The sequence below is a fragment of the Aulostomus chinensis genome, chromosome 23, assembly GCF_037954235.1.
Source record: "Aulostomus chinensis isolate RoL2024-O1b breed Wild chromosome 23, RoL_Achi_v1.0, whole genome shotgun sequence".
NCBI classification, from domain to species: Eukaryota; Metazoa; Chordata; class Actinopteri; order Syngnathiformes; family Aulostomidae; genus Aulostomus; species Aulostomus chinensis.
In genome coordinates, this window is record NC_141342.1 from 19,719,265 (window position 1) to 19,734,556 (window position 15,292).

The 15,292-nt window shown below is 42.0% G+C and overlaps 1 protein-coding gene across 2 annotated transcripts in view; it reads left to right on the forward strand.

The window, feature by feature from the left end:
• Positions 1–15,292, forward strand: part of LOC147239949 (ankyrin-3-like) — a 95,524-nt gene that overhangs the window by 26,157 nt on the left and 54,075 nt on the right. For both annotated transcript variants that reach the window (XM_086195060.1, XM_086195061.1), the window contains exons 2-11: positions 1,411–1,512; positions 1,864–1,962; positions 4,023–4,121; positions 5,126–5,224; positions 7,880–8,065; positions 8,451–8,474; positions 12,204–12,302; positions 13,027–13,125; positions 13,938–14,036; positions 14,157–14,354. In XM_086195060.1, the coding sequence (XP_086051186.1) occupies positions 1,411–1,512; positions 1,864–1,962; positions 4,023–4,121; positions 5,126–5,224; positions 7,880–8,065; positions 8,451–8,474; positions 12,204–12,302; positions 13,027–13,125; positions 13,938–14,036; positions 14,157–14,354 (1,104 nt within the window). The remainder of the gene's footprint in view (positions 1–1,410; positions 1,513–1,863; positions 1,963–4,022; positions 4,122–5,125; positions 5,225–7,879; positions 8,066–8,450; positions 8,475–12,203; positions 12,303–13,026; positions 13,126–13,937; positions 14,037–14,156; positions 14,355–15,292) is intronic.

Genomic DNA, 15,292 nt, shown 5'->3' on the forward strand with positions numbered 1-15,292 from the left:
ATTCATTTATTATTTCGATTTCCAATTTATTAAGTTGGTATTTGCAAAATAACACAATGTTACTGAGCACACCGAATGTTTTCACTGTGGTTGAAATAACCATGTAGTATTGTGAAAAATACAATATTTTGCTGTATTGATATTATTGCTCAACTCTCGATGGTGGTGAGGGGCTTCAACTTTTCTGAGACATGCAGCGCCATTAAAGACATGCCTGTGGAATTCTCTCTGTTCTGAGAAAGTGACATTGGATTTTAGGGTTTGGTGGGCTTGGCTATGTGACAGTGTAAAAGCAAACCAGACCAAACTAAAAAGGCTAATTTGTCGCAGCTTTACTCCTGAACAGGGTCCACTGAACTGTAGGTGTGAAAGCAACTGGAAACTGAGTGAACCAGTTTGGAGTTGAACTACATGTACTGAAATAACTAGAATGCTGAACATTGCTCAAGCCAGAGGAGGAGGTGGAGCTGTGGTGCCACCAAACAGACCAGTCACAGCTGTTGCGGCTGCACAACCGCTAAGTGCAGCCACAGTTGCAGGGAGGTGCATTAGGGCACTGTTACATGTACCTGCACAGTGGCCTTTGGTGCTGATTCAGTGCATAAATCAGTCTCTGTCGTGAGACTGAATTTTTGGTGACCTGCCTTCACACCCTGTTTTCAACCAAATGACATTCAACAACGTTGGTGGCCAGCTGGACTATTTTAGAGGAACCCCACTCCCCATATGAGTCCTCTTTAGCTCACGTCTGTGCAACAACATGAAGAGAAACTGCTTTCTTTTGCAAGATGTAAGAAACACCCGTTGGCAGCAAGCAGACAGTCCAATATAGTAAATCCCTCAGTTGTAGGCTTGTAGCTGGCTGTACTCCAGACTGTTTACTCTGAGCTTGATGTACTGCCGTTAAAGCAAGCAGGCGTGTATTAATTTCTCACTTTCTTTCACCCTCAAATTTCCCATGTTTTCATATTCATACGCTCATGCTGCCTCTGTAGGCTCTTAAAAGGCTTGCCAAACATTTTTTTCTGGGAATAACAAACAAGCCTCAGGGGATTTATTTAACTTATCTCATTTTGCAGGAATTCAAACACATGAATAATAGCTTTTGACTAATGCTGCAGTATCTTCTGTATTACCAAAATAATAAATAGCCTAGAAAAAGCTCAATATAATTAGAAATATCTAATTGGTGTCATTCAGTTTTTGTCACCACATAGACACAGCAAAGGCAGTTTTGATCTGTGTTTTTTTTAGGCATCTTAAATTTGTGATTGCTTGCATATTTATTCCTTTTTTTCAGACCACCAATTTGAATATTCTTGCTTCTCGTGCACCCGCTGGTCTTGCTCTCATTCGTTCTTCATTATTGGAAGATAAGAAACCATCCTGTTGTCTTTTGTGTCTCTGCAGACGGACGTAAATGCCTGTTATCTGCGTGCAGCTCGGGCCGGCAATTTAGAGAAAGCTTTGGACTACTTGAAGAATGGAGTGGACATCAATATTTGCAATCAGGTATGTTTTCCAAAGGCCTGACTGTAAGCACTAACAAAGATAAAAACACTTCCCACCTTGAATTGCTTACCTTGGTTATTGTACCAAGAAAATCCTCTTTTTTCTGATTGGTTCAGGTTGGAGGCACTTAGTGTTTTGTTTTTTTTTGTTTTTTCAAGGAATGTCCTATTGTTGTTGTTGTTGTTTTGACAGTAAGAACATTTTAAGAACAATTTTACCTTTAAATCTAATTAAAAATAATTGTGCTTTTTATTTATTTGGGCTGTTTTTATGCAGATCATGTTTTGAACTGGCACTGATTTATTACTGTCATGCTCTTGATTTCAATGTCTCCTCTCCCTCTCACTGCAGAACGGTCTGAATGCGCTCCATCTGGCCTCAAAGGAGGGCCATGTGGAGGTGGTGGCTGAACTCATCAAGCAGGGCGCCAATGTGGACGCAGCTACCAAGGTGTGTTCCCCCCCAGGAATCTCACACACACACACACACATACAGGCACAAAGTGCATGCATGAAGACACACACAACCATGCTTTGCTGCGTCAGCACCTTCCCCATGTGACATTGCTTAAGCAGCAGTAAAGAGATGAATGGCTCTGTGTTGGCTTAGCGTTTGAGGCAACTGATTTAGTGAAAGGAAATTGTCCAACCAGTGGCATCCATGACAGTTTTCCTCGCATAAATATGTTTTGGCTGCATGCAAAAGGGCCTTCTACTTCAAATATAGTAGAGAAAATCCCTCCACTGCAAAAAAACTGCAATGTAATCCCGTGTGATAGAAGTGTCCATCACCAGGTAGAGAAATGCAATTGTTGGAGAGTAATTGAACAGCCCCTGAAACTTTGTTTTTCAGTAGTTGTGCTGTCTGATTAATTTCAAACATTGTTGCAATTGAACAGGGTTTTTTTCATCTTTCTTTGTTTCCCGAAGATTGTACCAGATTTGCCCCAAATTAGTTTACACACGACCATTGTTTGTACGATTATGTTTTCATTTACACGGATATGTTAAAGATTGTTTCTTTCTTAGCTCAGCGTTTGTGGATTACGGGATAAAGAAGATATGGATTATACTGGATGCTGTCAGTCACTGTTAGCTGCAAGCTAAATATACTGTATGTGAATGGCTCTTTCTGCATTCACGATTCACAAAAAAAGTGATGCATGGGGAAAAAAAAACGTATATTAGTGAGTACATGAAAGGCAAAATACACTTTTTGAGTGAAGCAATGCTTTAAAGCCATGCAAAGTCGATGTAGACCGTGATTTTTTTCCTGCCATGTTTGCTCTCTGGATCGATTGGCAAGGTACAGAAAGTTACGTTCTTAATTTGAAATACAGTCTTACTGCGAGCTGTGGTCAGGGGGAGAGGTGAAGTGTGAAGGTGATACAACCGTTTGGATTCAGGAATGAGGGGAGTGCATATGTGGAGGTCACACTGGCAACGAAAATGACAACCTTGCAACAGCTGCTGCATGCTATAACTGACACATATACAGCAGGTGCATCCATTAGAGGTACAAGATGTCTCTGATACTCTTACCAACACTGTGTCTTAGGCTCTAGATGCCATTTTCACTTTCTCCATCTCCATTATTACCATATTGCTCAAATATATGCTCTGTAAATAGACAAGAAACCTGAATAGGAATGTCAAAACTGCTGCGAATTTAAAATAATCAAAGTTGTGTGTGAATTATAATTAAAAAAAACCTATTCTATTGGAATAGACATACAGCAGACATACAGGGCAGAAATTTACCTTTGATTAACCCCTCAAAGTATGGGGTTCAGGAAGTTTTTGAAAAATATGAGGCAAGAACATTTTGTAAAAGTCATACTAGGATAATACAGCATGCGGTTCAACTGATTGAGAAAAATATATTTTGATTAATATGGATTTACTTTTAAATGTTTTGGTTAAAATGTGTCTGAAAAATGCACCTTACTTCTACTGTAAATAGCTACTCCACTGTAAAAGTCAGTGTAAATTAAGTCAGCCCATTCCAATGTTGTTGCTACTGTAGCTTTAGCAAACAACAAGACCCAGAGAACTGGTTTGTCACTGTGGAGTTGGAACATGTATTCACTGACAAACAGCTGAAACCGCACATGTACGCTGCACCGTGTGGTACTGCAAACTTCAACTTCAAATTTATACTTCCATTAGAAACAGAGGATTGATATCGGCACATATTCATCATCACAGCATTGGACAGAGAAATGTGTTACTGAGCCATCCTGTTTGTAGCCAAACCACATGCAATAATACATTTCCCTTTGTAGATGATGAATTCAAACCATATTTTCAGATGTTCACACAGTCATGAGTAAATACCACCGATGTTGTAGCTCTGTCTCCTGCGCCGACCTGATGGAGGGCTGTGACAGGGGCTAAGAGAAACCATTCCATTTTGGGTCATATCCCACATTTCCACAAATTCCTCAGATGAAGTTTGGTGGAGTTCTTTCTATTTCTGAGTATTAAAATATTTTTCATTTTCTCTAACAGAAAGGGAACACAGCCCTGCACATAGCCTCGCTGGCCGGGCAGACGGACGTGGTGAAGGAGCTCGTCACCCATGGAGCCAACATCAATGCACAGTCTCAGGTACTAAACTCTCTCTCTCTCTCTGTCACACACACACGCACACACACACACACACACACACACACACACACACACACACATACACAAAAGACAAAATAATCTTTGTTGGAAAAGGGTGTGTGTGTGTGTGTGTGTGTGTGTGTGTGTGTGTGTGTGTGTGTGTGTGTGTGTGTGTGTGTTCATGCAAATACATGCTCACAAACAGTGAGTATCTGTCCATGTTTGTCCGTGTGTATCGATGTTTGTCCGTGTGTATCGATGTTGGAGTGAGAGTGTGTGTGTGTGTGTGTGTGTGTGTGTGTGTGTGTGTGTGTGTGTGTGTGTGTGTGTGGGTGCACTGCATCAGCATCTCTGCAGTGCTGCCTGACCCATATTCAATAGTGAAAGCACACCCACTGTTCTGGTCACCACAGCAACCATCATGATGTCAATGTCACAGCCTTGGCTGGACCTGTAGACAGAAAGAAAATGACATCAGTGGTGATCTGCATCTCACCAAGTGTAGTAGATGCTTTATATCCTGTCAAGGTTCTTCATGATACTGTTGAGAAACAGAGAGGGGAGGTGCGATAGCGGATTGGGAATATTGGACTCAGGTGACTGATGGTATTCACATACCTGATTTCATACTCATATTTGATTTCAAAACGATGGTGCTGGTCCACGTACTGATCCAGATTCAGTTCTATTGCTAGCCACTGTAACATCACTTCAGCGCGTGTTAAATGTGTTTGGTGCGATCCAGTGACACGCTGGTGTTGCAATGGTGCAATGAAAGTTAAAGAGAAGAAAGGGGGAAGAGGAGTGATATTTGGATTCTTGTGTGGGTCTTCAACAGCTTGAAGACCGATTAAATCAACAATGGATGTGAGTGACATGCTGTTGTTGTGGCTGAGTCGAACACAAGATTGTTGGACTCAGATGTGTGATGTTATGACCCTTTCAAAACAGAACTCCGGATCCTTACTGTGGGTCTTGTTCACTGTTTGTGTTTGTTTTCCCAGAATGGCTTCACTCCATTGTACATGGCAGCACAGGAGAACCACTTGGATGTGGTGCAGTTTCTACTGGACAACGGCTCGAGTCAGAGCATCGCCACTGAGGTAAATAAACCCACGCTCAAGCACAAATGCATAATATACACTTAACCCAGCCTGTAATAGCTGCCTCTCAGCCCATTCAGCCTCCCTGTGATTGCACTGCAGTGTTACGACTAGCAGCCTCTGTTGTAAATGGTTAATAGGAGGCTGACACCAGTGGCTCATTTAGGAGACAATGGCTGAAATGATCACGATGATGAGGGTGAAAATGATAAAGGGGGTTGTTTTTGTGAGTTAATCTCTTAACCTGAAATTTGACGTGGCTGAGTGAGTTTAGAGAGGCAGCTTCAACGATTCACTCAGCGTGACCTTGGCGTCCTCAGCCTCCTACGGTGGAAAGAATCGGTGACGTTACCTGAGTGTGACAACTGTGGCAGGAGCTTTGCTGTGAGTGTATCAGAATCATCCATCATCTGCCTCCCTACGAGACCCAAGTGTGACAAATACATCCTCATTTTGGTCAAACCTCTCTGCCTAGTTCATATTTCATGAGGCGTATGCATAGTATCATACACCATCCATCCATCACTACACTACAAACTCGTTTCTGTTATATCACTGTGGAATTTCTCTATATATAACGGCCTGATTTTGCATTAATTCTTGCTTTTGTAGAATGGTGGTTTTCTTGAAGGAATGCCCATATTTCAGTCAGCCTGATTTAAAAAACAAAAAAGTACAATTTAAATGTTTCTATGTATTTTAAAAGTCTGGTTTCAGTTGGACTAACAATTCATGACTTGATTCATCATCAAGTAAACATGATGTGAGTCATTCTGTCTTTTCCAAAAACTCATTTGTTCCTCCCCAAAACCATGAACATAAATAAAAACAGTTCAAAAATATATGTGTAGCTCATGCATGGATATCCATAAATCCTGAGTTCAGATTAGCGCATAATTGTTCTCAGCTGATTCCAGGGGATATCACTGAGGATATTTGAATGAGTACATTTTTCTTTTGGTTTGTTTGTGAAGGCAGTATCTAAAAAATACAAATATATCAACAAATCATCTAATTTATCTATTATTAGTACAATTAGCTTGGTTATCGTGGAGAATATACCTTTTACAGTGAAGGATCAAATATTTGTGCAATTTTGAAACCCAAAATGTTGCTGAAACATAAGTTGAGCATTGAAGCGCTGATGATACGCCAGCCTGTATAGCTAATGTTTGTGTCTGTGTGGTGTGTTGTTTTCTAGCCAACACATCTCTGCCCTTGACATTTTCCAGACAACTCATCTCTTCTCACATCTCTTTATTCTCCTCTTGGTGTTTCCCCGCCGTTGTTCCTCCTGTTGTCTCTTGCCCTCCACATCCTGCTGTTCACCCTGTTTCCTCCTCCCCACAGTCTCCTGCAGTGGGAGACTAAGTGAATAATTCATGTGGGGAAATAAATATCCACGTTTGAAGCAACCCTCAGTGTTCAATAATTCATATTTACCCATTTCAGCATGGCATGAGGTGGAATAGATCAGAAACATCCTTTATTTTTTATTATTTATTGCAGGCATTTTAAATTTTGGTGTAGGTTCTCTTACCTGGAATAACATTTCAGTTTTTAAATCTGCTGGTCGACAAATCCGATAAAGATGAGGCATTGTTTTGATGTAAATTGTTACAGCTGGAGGATTTATGACATGAAGCTAATTGTTATTGCGTCATGCAGTTCCAGAGGATACAGATCAAACCTGTTTGTGTCTGCAGCTGCTTTCCTTGTCTCTCAAGGTATTTTTGGGCATTAAGCTGACTGGTGTCTTTTCCTGGCTCCGTAATGAGGTGGATGAAACAGGGGGCCAGTGCTTTGGGATGGCTTCTGACATCGGAAACTCTCACAAAGGCTAAATTTATTCATTCCAACATGTTTGTGTGTGTGTGTGGGTGTGTGTGTGTGTGTCTCACAGACTCCCTATCTATCAGATAATGAGCGTGTGTTAGTGTTCGCTATCATGGGTGTGTGTTGTTGTGTGTGTACACATCAGAGTCCTAAGGGGAGGCTCTGCTTTGATGTGTGGATGTAGTGATGCTGCTGACTTGGTTCTATACACACAGTAGGTACTCGCACACACACAAACACACACACACACACACACACACACACACACACAAAGGCATCATCACATTGACTTGTGCTTTCTTCTTGAAGATTTCGGTCAGGTCAATGATTTGCAAGCCAACAAAGCGGTTTTAGAATGTTGCAGTGGTGTGAGCTCGGTAGTTTCAAGGAAACCGTTGTCTGGCGTCTCAAACAACCAACTCAAACCCAAGTGCAGTTCAGGGGTTTGGGTGGCAGCCTCACCAACTCCTCCATATGACGAAAATGGCTCTTGAAATAGCTGAATGCTGACATATTCTCATGTCTGCACAGGCACCATGTCACTCCCAAGGATGGCACCTGGTCCTTGGTTCAGTGATCAGTGTCAGTGCAAAGCACTGCTAGTAAGACAGCGTCACTGTCTTATCATTTTCTCAATGGCACGATAAAGGGATAGTTTGGTTATTTTGATGTTGTGTTGCATGAGACACCGATACTAAGTCAGTGTCTCCACTACTATAAATGATGCTCATCTCTTCATCTGTCTGGAGAAACACCTCGTGTTGCTGAGTATATCAGTCGATTGTCAGTGATGCTCTTGCTCTGTCTGCTGCTCCACAGGACGGTTTCACTCCTCTGGCGGTGGCGTTGCAGCAGGGCCACGATCAAGTGGTTTCACTGCTCCTGGAAAATGACACCAAAGGGAAGGTGCGCCTCCCAGCGCTGCACATCGCTGCACGGAAAGACGACACCAAGGCTGCTGCCCTCCTCCTCCAGAGTGACCACAACGCTGATGTGGAATCCAAGGTAGGCTCTCAGTGTGATGGGCTGCTTCCATCACGACCTGCTCTCATGTTTGATTTGAATTCTGCCATGTTTTCTTTTTGTTGTTTAAAGGAGACAAAAGCTTAAAGTCCCAAATTATTTTTAGTGGGAGATTTTTGAAGAGCTCAATACTAGAGCAATGTTTGTAGAGATTAGTATAAAACAAACAACTGAGGGGAGTTGCACCATCCACTTGTGTGTTGGTTTACTTTGAGTTCTTCTCATTGTCTGGACACATTCTCACACCCATCCTGCAGCTTGGTGCAACCATGGTGTTGGTGGTGTTGTACTTGTTGTGGTGCACTAACCACCCCATTCTCTCCTCCTCCTCCTTCTTACCCTTCCCCTTTTACCTTTTTCTTTCTAGATGATGGTGAATAGAACAACAGAGGTATATCTTCTCTTCTCTTCTATTCTCTTCTCTTCTCTTCTCTTCTCTTCTCTCCTTCTCTTCTCTTCTCTTCTCTTCTCTGCTCTGCTCTGCTCTGCTCTTCTCTTCTCTCTTCATCATCACAATGCAAAGCCTTCTGTCTGCTGGCATGAACACTAAATGCTGGCATGAATGCTTTTGCTGCCTCACCTGTGTGTCTGCATCACATTTCAACTTCGCTCTGTGTGTGTGCAGCAGCTAGGCTTGTCACAGTACCGACTTTCCCAGAAACTTTTGAGATCAAATATATTTTTGTCATTCTAATAGCATTTTGATGATGATTAATTGATAATATCATTCGCTGTAATAGCGATAATTATAGCTGTCAGAGCCCAGCAGCTGTACAAATTTTAAAAAAAACAACAACTATTTGAAGTACCTTAAGAACATTTGGATGAAATAGATAACCGAATGTAAAGAAGAAGAATTTGGGTGGGATAGTAACATTGTCTTTGTGAACGATGGTGTGAAGATTATTGCCAAGTGTCTGCCTAAAGAAAATTCCGTCAGACATTAAAATTAAAATGTGTGAAGTTGTCCTAAATAAATAAAACCCTCAAAACTACAAAAATTGTAAATATCGAGGGCAGCAAATTACTGAGGTTGCATCTATTTATCCAACGGTAAATCACGATAGTAATTATTTTGATAGGCCCATCATTAGTTTCTGTAAGAGAAAAAAATCAGTCCCGCCAAATCCTGTCTTTCTTTTTTTGAACTACGAATCTATATCCTTGTAAGTCATTATCATAATATAGAAGTGAAGAAACCGAATTAACCAGACTGAACTTCAAATACTTTTTTGGCATCAAACGCTTGATGGATCAATTCTGTAAATCTCTCGTTTTTGTACCTGAAGCTACGGCAAGTAGCTCGTCATAGCACGACGACAAAAACAGTGTTTGTTTTAGTCTCTCGTTGCCAACTTCAAACTGTTTCATCCACTGTCCCTTCCCTCTGAATTGTGACGTCTGTCAACAGGAAAAATGGTTTTTTCTCCCATGCAGTGCCCGAGGCATTGTTTGTGATATGTATAATCTTGAATGTCTCGGCTAATTTCGAATTGTACTTTTATTTAATTAATGTGAACATCTGTCTTTCAAAGACTCTCTCCTTCAGTTGTTGGGGGGGAAACAGAGAGCTCAAGTGATCGAATACGTTTTTAAACTATGTGAAATTGTCTTGACTGTGATTGTTGCTGGATAATTACTGCCCACTAAGTCTGCTTTCAACAGCAGCCTCTTGATTCCAGATAAGAGTCTTGTTCACTGTGGAAACTGCATTGTACAGAATTCTATACATGGATAAATTGTTTATTTTTGGATGAATACTTTTTTTGGGCAGAATAGGGCACTTCCACGGCAGGAAAGCATCGTGTTAGGTTTATGTCTTAAAGTAATAGGCACGTCTCCGTGCACACATTTTCAATAACAGGAGGCGTTAATATTATTGAGAGTTGCTGCATGCAGTTCAGGGCTCTGCTGTTGTGCCAGCTCTTTCACTGATACTGGAACAATTAATGGAATGCAGTCATTGTTTGGAGATGAATGAATGTTTGAGCATATTTGCATTGAACAATGAACTGATTGCCTTTTGTAGAACTACAATTCCTATTACTTGCTTTATAGGTAACATACCAACTTTTTTTGAAATACACCTATTTTCCATCTAAGAAGATCAACAGCCTTTCCTCCTACGTGCTGCATTAGAGAGCTGAGACCCAGAGACCAGCCAACTGCTGGCTAGCCTAATGCAATTAATAGTAGCAGGTAACCAGTGTTAGCACGATTCTGTCACACATCATCAAATGGATGATGAACCGTAGCTTGGGTTGTCCAGAATCATCCTCCTCATTCTCACTCGTGAAGTCGGCCATGATCAGTTCCAGCAGTCGCTCTTCCAGGTGTCAAAAATCAGGAAAGTACTTCCAACTTCGCTCTGACGTTCTTATCTTCAGACAAACGAGATAGAGGGATGTTTCATATCTGCTTGACAGTTTCAGCTGTGACTCTGTGACTCGTCATCAGACACGCTGCTGATGTCTCATCTATCAGCTAGCTGTCTGTCCAGCAGGCCAGTAGGGAATCTCAGGTGTGCATGAGAGTGTACACACCCTTGTCCTGGTTGATGGTCCCGTTTCATGTAATGTCATACACGAAATACCGTTTAAATCATGCAACAAAACTGGGAGATCATTCAACACAAAGAAAAAAGAAAAGCTGGCTGGCTTGAAAATAAAAAAACAACACCAAAAAAATGGCAAATTTTTCCGATTTCTGATTTTGTACACAAAACAAATATGGAAAAAAACGGATAATGGGCATTTCATCCCATTTGGATATTTTTATTTGCCCGCAAGTTGCATGAACTGGAAGGGGACCGGACTTCACCGCACTGGCGGGATGAAGGCGCGAAGGAGAGGAATAGCCTGTAAGGGAACAATTGGCGAGACTGGAGGACAGTACAGAAATAATAGTGCAGATGTTTGAGGAACACATGGCAAGATTTCCTGGGTGCTTCAGGAGGTTTCAAGCAACTTGGGGGCAAACAAAAAATGTCCGGATGGGATGAAAAGCCCATTATTCTTTTTTTTTCCATTTTCGTTTTGTCCATGAAATCAGAAAAATGAGCCTCTTTTTTTTTTTTTTGATTTTGGGAACAAATATTGAGAAAACAAGTCAGTATTTCATATTTTTAGTTTCTGTTTTATCTTGACAAACGACTGAACGAATGATACACGGATTTGACAGGTCTGTCGGGCCAGCCAGCTGATAAATGACACATCAGCAGCCCGCTGGATGGCGCCTCTGTGGAAAACTGGAGTCACTGTCAAAACTGTCTAGCAGTTATGAAACATCTCTCTATCTTGTTTGTCTTAAGATAAGAACGTCGGAGCACATTTTAACAAGAAGACAAAATGAACATAATGGATTACTTCCAACTGTGTCAGATTCTAAAATCTGTGTCCCACAATTTTGAATTGTTATTTAATTAAAAAGAATAATGAAATAATCTTCACTATGATAATGCAGGCAAAGAACGTTTCTTAGAAAAGTTTATTTGTTGACAGGGCAATGCTGTTGCTTCCCATCCACTACCATTCTTTGCACTAAGCTAACTAGCATAGATCTCAGCACCCTAATGAAGCATAGTGGAGGGAAAGGTCGGTATCTTCCTGACTGGCTCAAGGGAGGAGGGATTATACAACATGTTTCTCAAAAAGTTGGCATGTTCCTTTAAGTATTTCAAACGCATGCTCACCTGCATGTTGTTCCTGTTGGATGAAAGTGTGTCACCAAGACGTGGAAAGAATCGATGCAACAACAACAAAAAAGACACTCAGTATTGAAATGTAAAAAAAAAACTGCATGGTTCCATTTGACAGAAGCTTGTTTTCTTATCAAGGTTGTGTCCAATCCTGACACTAGCGTTCCAGTGCACTTGTCTCATAGGCAAAGTAGAAATATACAATTTATAACAACTCTTTAATTCATTTTTTTATTGTGAAATTACGATTTTATCTCAACGCTTCAAAGCATGGATGAGGTCTGCTTCAGCCCCGTTCCGCTTTGCTAGCCTGCTTTCAGCCAACCGATGTCCCAAAATGCTTTGCTCATGGCGAGTCACACAAAACGTGTTGCGTCCTTTCCTTCCTTTGATCATTTCCATCTGTCTGTCTGTGTCTCTCAGAGCGGCTTCACTCCTCTCCATATCGCCGCTCACTACGGGAATATCAATGTAGCAACGCTGCTGCTGAACAGAGGGGCGGCTGTGGACTTCAAGGCCAGGGTATGTACACACACACACACTCCAGTGAATGACTGCTTGAGATTCTGATATGAGAGGGTGGGGCTGTGGGTGTGTGTGTGTGAGTGTGCGTGCGTGTGCTGGAATCTAATGATGACCCATGTCATGCTTCAGCTGTCCTTGTCAGTTTGCTGGAGGAAACAGGTTTTCTGAACGCTCAGTGGTTGTTGGGACGGGCTGTGGGTGCGCACCTGAAACAGGTTTAATTGGGCTGTTTCAAACAAGTCATGTCACTATGTACTTGAACTAAATTCAAAAAATAAATTACAATATGTAAAGGAATTTTTTAATGTTTTCTTTTCAAAGATGCACTAGCAAGCCTTCATCTCACTTTAACGATGCAAAGCAGTTTGTTTGAAACAGTTTTTGAGAAGATTGATTTAATTCATAGACAGGATAAAAGGATCAACACTCACAATGCCACCTTTGACATTAGGTGCCTTCAGTTCCTCCAGGAAGAAAATGAAAATCAGTCAAGTTTCCTAAAGAAACTTCAGGGATATTTTGCCATTTTCCTCCCACAGTGACAGAAGTAGCCATACATGTGTTCAATAAACAAATATTGCAGGCTGTCTGAAAGGGAGTTTCATTGTTATGACAAGGAACACACAGAGTAGGAATGTTCCATGTTCTGTTCCTGTCCTGGTATTTTCTTCTTTTCTTGTGTCTGTGGCTTCTTAACTAAATGTGTCTCCTTTCTCTCCAGAATGACATAACTCCCCTGCACGTAGCATCTAAACGTGGGAACAGCAACATGGTGCGACTGCTGCTGGAGAGAGGAGCCAAGATAGATGCACGGACTAAGGTGGGTTCTCCAAACCACGTTGGTTCTTGATAGGACTGCAAGGGCTGCACTGATTTAGCTAAATATTGCTAAGAGGCAACATCTATTTTTCTATACAGCATAATCTATAGATGATGTCATTGCCCACATTAGCATCATGAGCATATACAGATATTTTAAAGCTTGGAAAAGGACCTGGAACCTCTATCTAGGCCCTTTACTTGTACCTGAACCATCAATACTGCACATCTAACCCTGATACACTATTTGCTTTAGGGGCTGCACGGTGGTGCAGTGGTTAGCACTGTGGCCTCACAGCAAGAAGGTTCCGGGTTCGAGTCCCGGCTCAGGCGCGGGATCTGTCTGTGTGGAGTTTGCATGTTCTCCCCGTGCCTGTGTGGGTTCTCTCTGGTACTCCGGCTTCCTCCCACAGTCCAAAGACATGCGATTTGGGGACTAGGCTGATTGAATTCTCTAAATTGACCGTAGGTATGAATGTGAGTGCGAATGGTTGTTCGTCTCTGTGTGTTGGCCCTGCGATGGACTGGCGACCTGTCCAGGGTGTACCCCGCCTCTCGCCCGTAGATGCTGGGATAGGCTCCAGCCCCCCCGCAACCCTTACTAGTAAGGAATAAGCGGAAGATGACAATGGATGGACTATTGGCTCTATTTGTTCCTTGAAACGGAACAACAGAGTCATATGTTAGCTTCAAAGTGTTGATGGGACTGAGTCTGGATCACCTCGAGCCTTAACACCACCTCTGAAGATGTCAGTGGCTCGCTGAGGGACACTTAGGATGAACAGCTGTCTGATTTTATTGTTGTGTTGACAGGATGGTCTGACTCCTCTCCACTGTGGTGCCAGGAGTGGCCATGAGCAGGTGGTGGAGATGCTGCTGAACAGAGGAGCTCCGATACTGTCAAAAACCAAGGTACTTTACTCCTCCCTTCGGCATCCATCATTCGCCCTCTCATTTCTTTCTCACGCTCATATATTGATTATAAAAACTGCATTATCTTATGTCGTTGATTTTCTCTCTCCACCCATCCAGAACGGCCTGTCTCCCCTCCACATGGCCACTCAGGGCGACCACCTCAACTGCGTCCAGCTGCTGCTGCATCACGAGGTGCCCGTGGATGATGTGACCAACGACTATTTGACAGCGCTCCATGTGGCCGCCCACTGTGGACACTACAAGGTGGCGAAGGTCATTGTGGATAAAAAGGCTAACCCCAATGCCAAGGCACTGGTGAGGACAAAGGGACAGAAGAGAGACCTGATGGGTTGGCAGAGGTTTTCTGTTTCGTCCACTACAACATGTGAAATGATAAAACTACATCTAAGAGAGAATCTGAGGGAGGCAAAAGACACTTTTGTCATCGTTAATGTATATAAAAAAGTATATGATAAGCAAGTGTTGTCATAAATTGCAAGTAATGTGGTTTGGACTCTTCTTTACTTCCTCATGCTGCAAAAGTAAAGATAGTCCATTTGTGGCTCTATAGAAGTCCTGAGTGACAAGTGAGAAAAAACAGAGAACACGCATTTTTATAACCTTCTCTCTCCCAATTGCTTCCAAACGTCGACCCGTATGATGAATCGGGTTCCTAGGAAACCGTGAATGAGTGACTTCCCTGGTGTGAGAATCTCCTCTAGAACGTTGCATGAATGTGCTGGAATTTAGTTCAGACTAACAGAAACGTCAGCAGGTCCAACTTGATAAGATTTCTGTTGTGACTTATTAAAAAAATCCCTCAGGAGCTTATTTGAATATAAAAAAACAACAACTGCCTTTATGTTTCTGAAAGATGCTTTAGGGGATTGAATTTTGAGTTTGTTTTTTTTGACTAAATTGATATGGGATATTCACATGTTGTCGTCAAATAATTCAATCTCCCAACCGACCAAAAAAGTTCTCCCTTTCCTTGATTCTGAGGAATAAGTGGCATGTATGGAGAGGATCATGGAGAACATGAAGAGAATTAATGTAGGAAACAGACATGGGGACAGAAAGACATCCGCGGCCACCATCCCGCCTGTTCTGTAATGAGAGACGTCTGGGTGTGGTTAGAGCTCTGGGACTTTATAGACGACAGAGAGAACGAGAAGGAGAAAAAAAAGAACACGGAGAGGAAAATGAAGTCATAGGACTGAGCCAGAAACCTCAAAGTTAAGAGAGTTACGAGA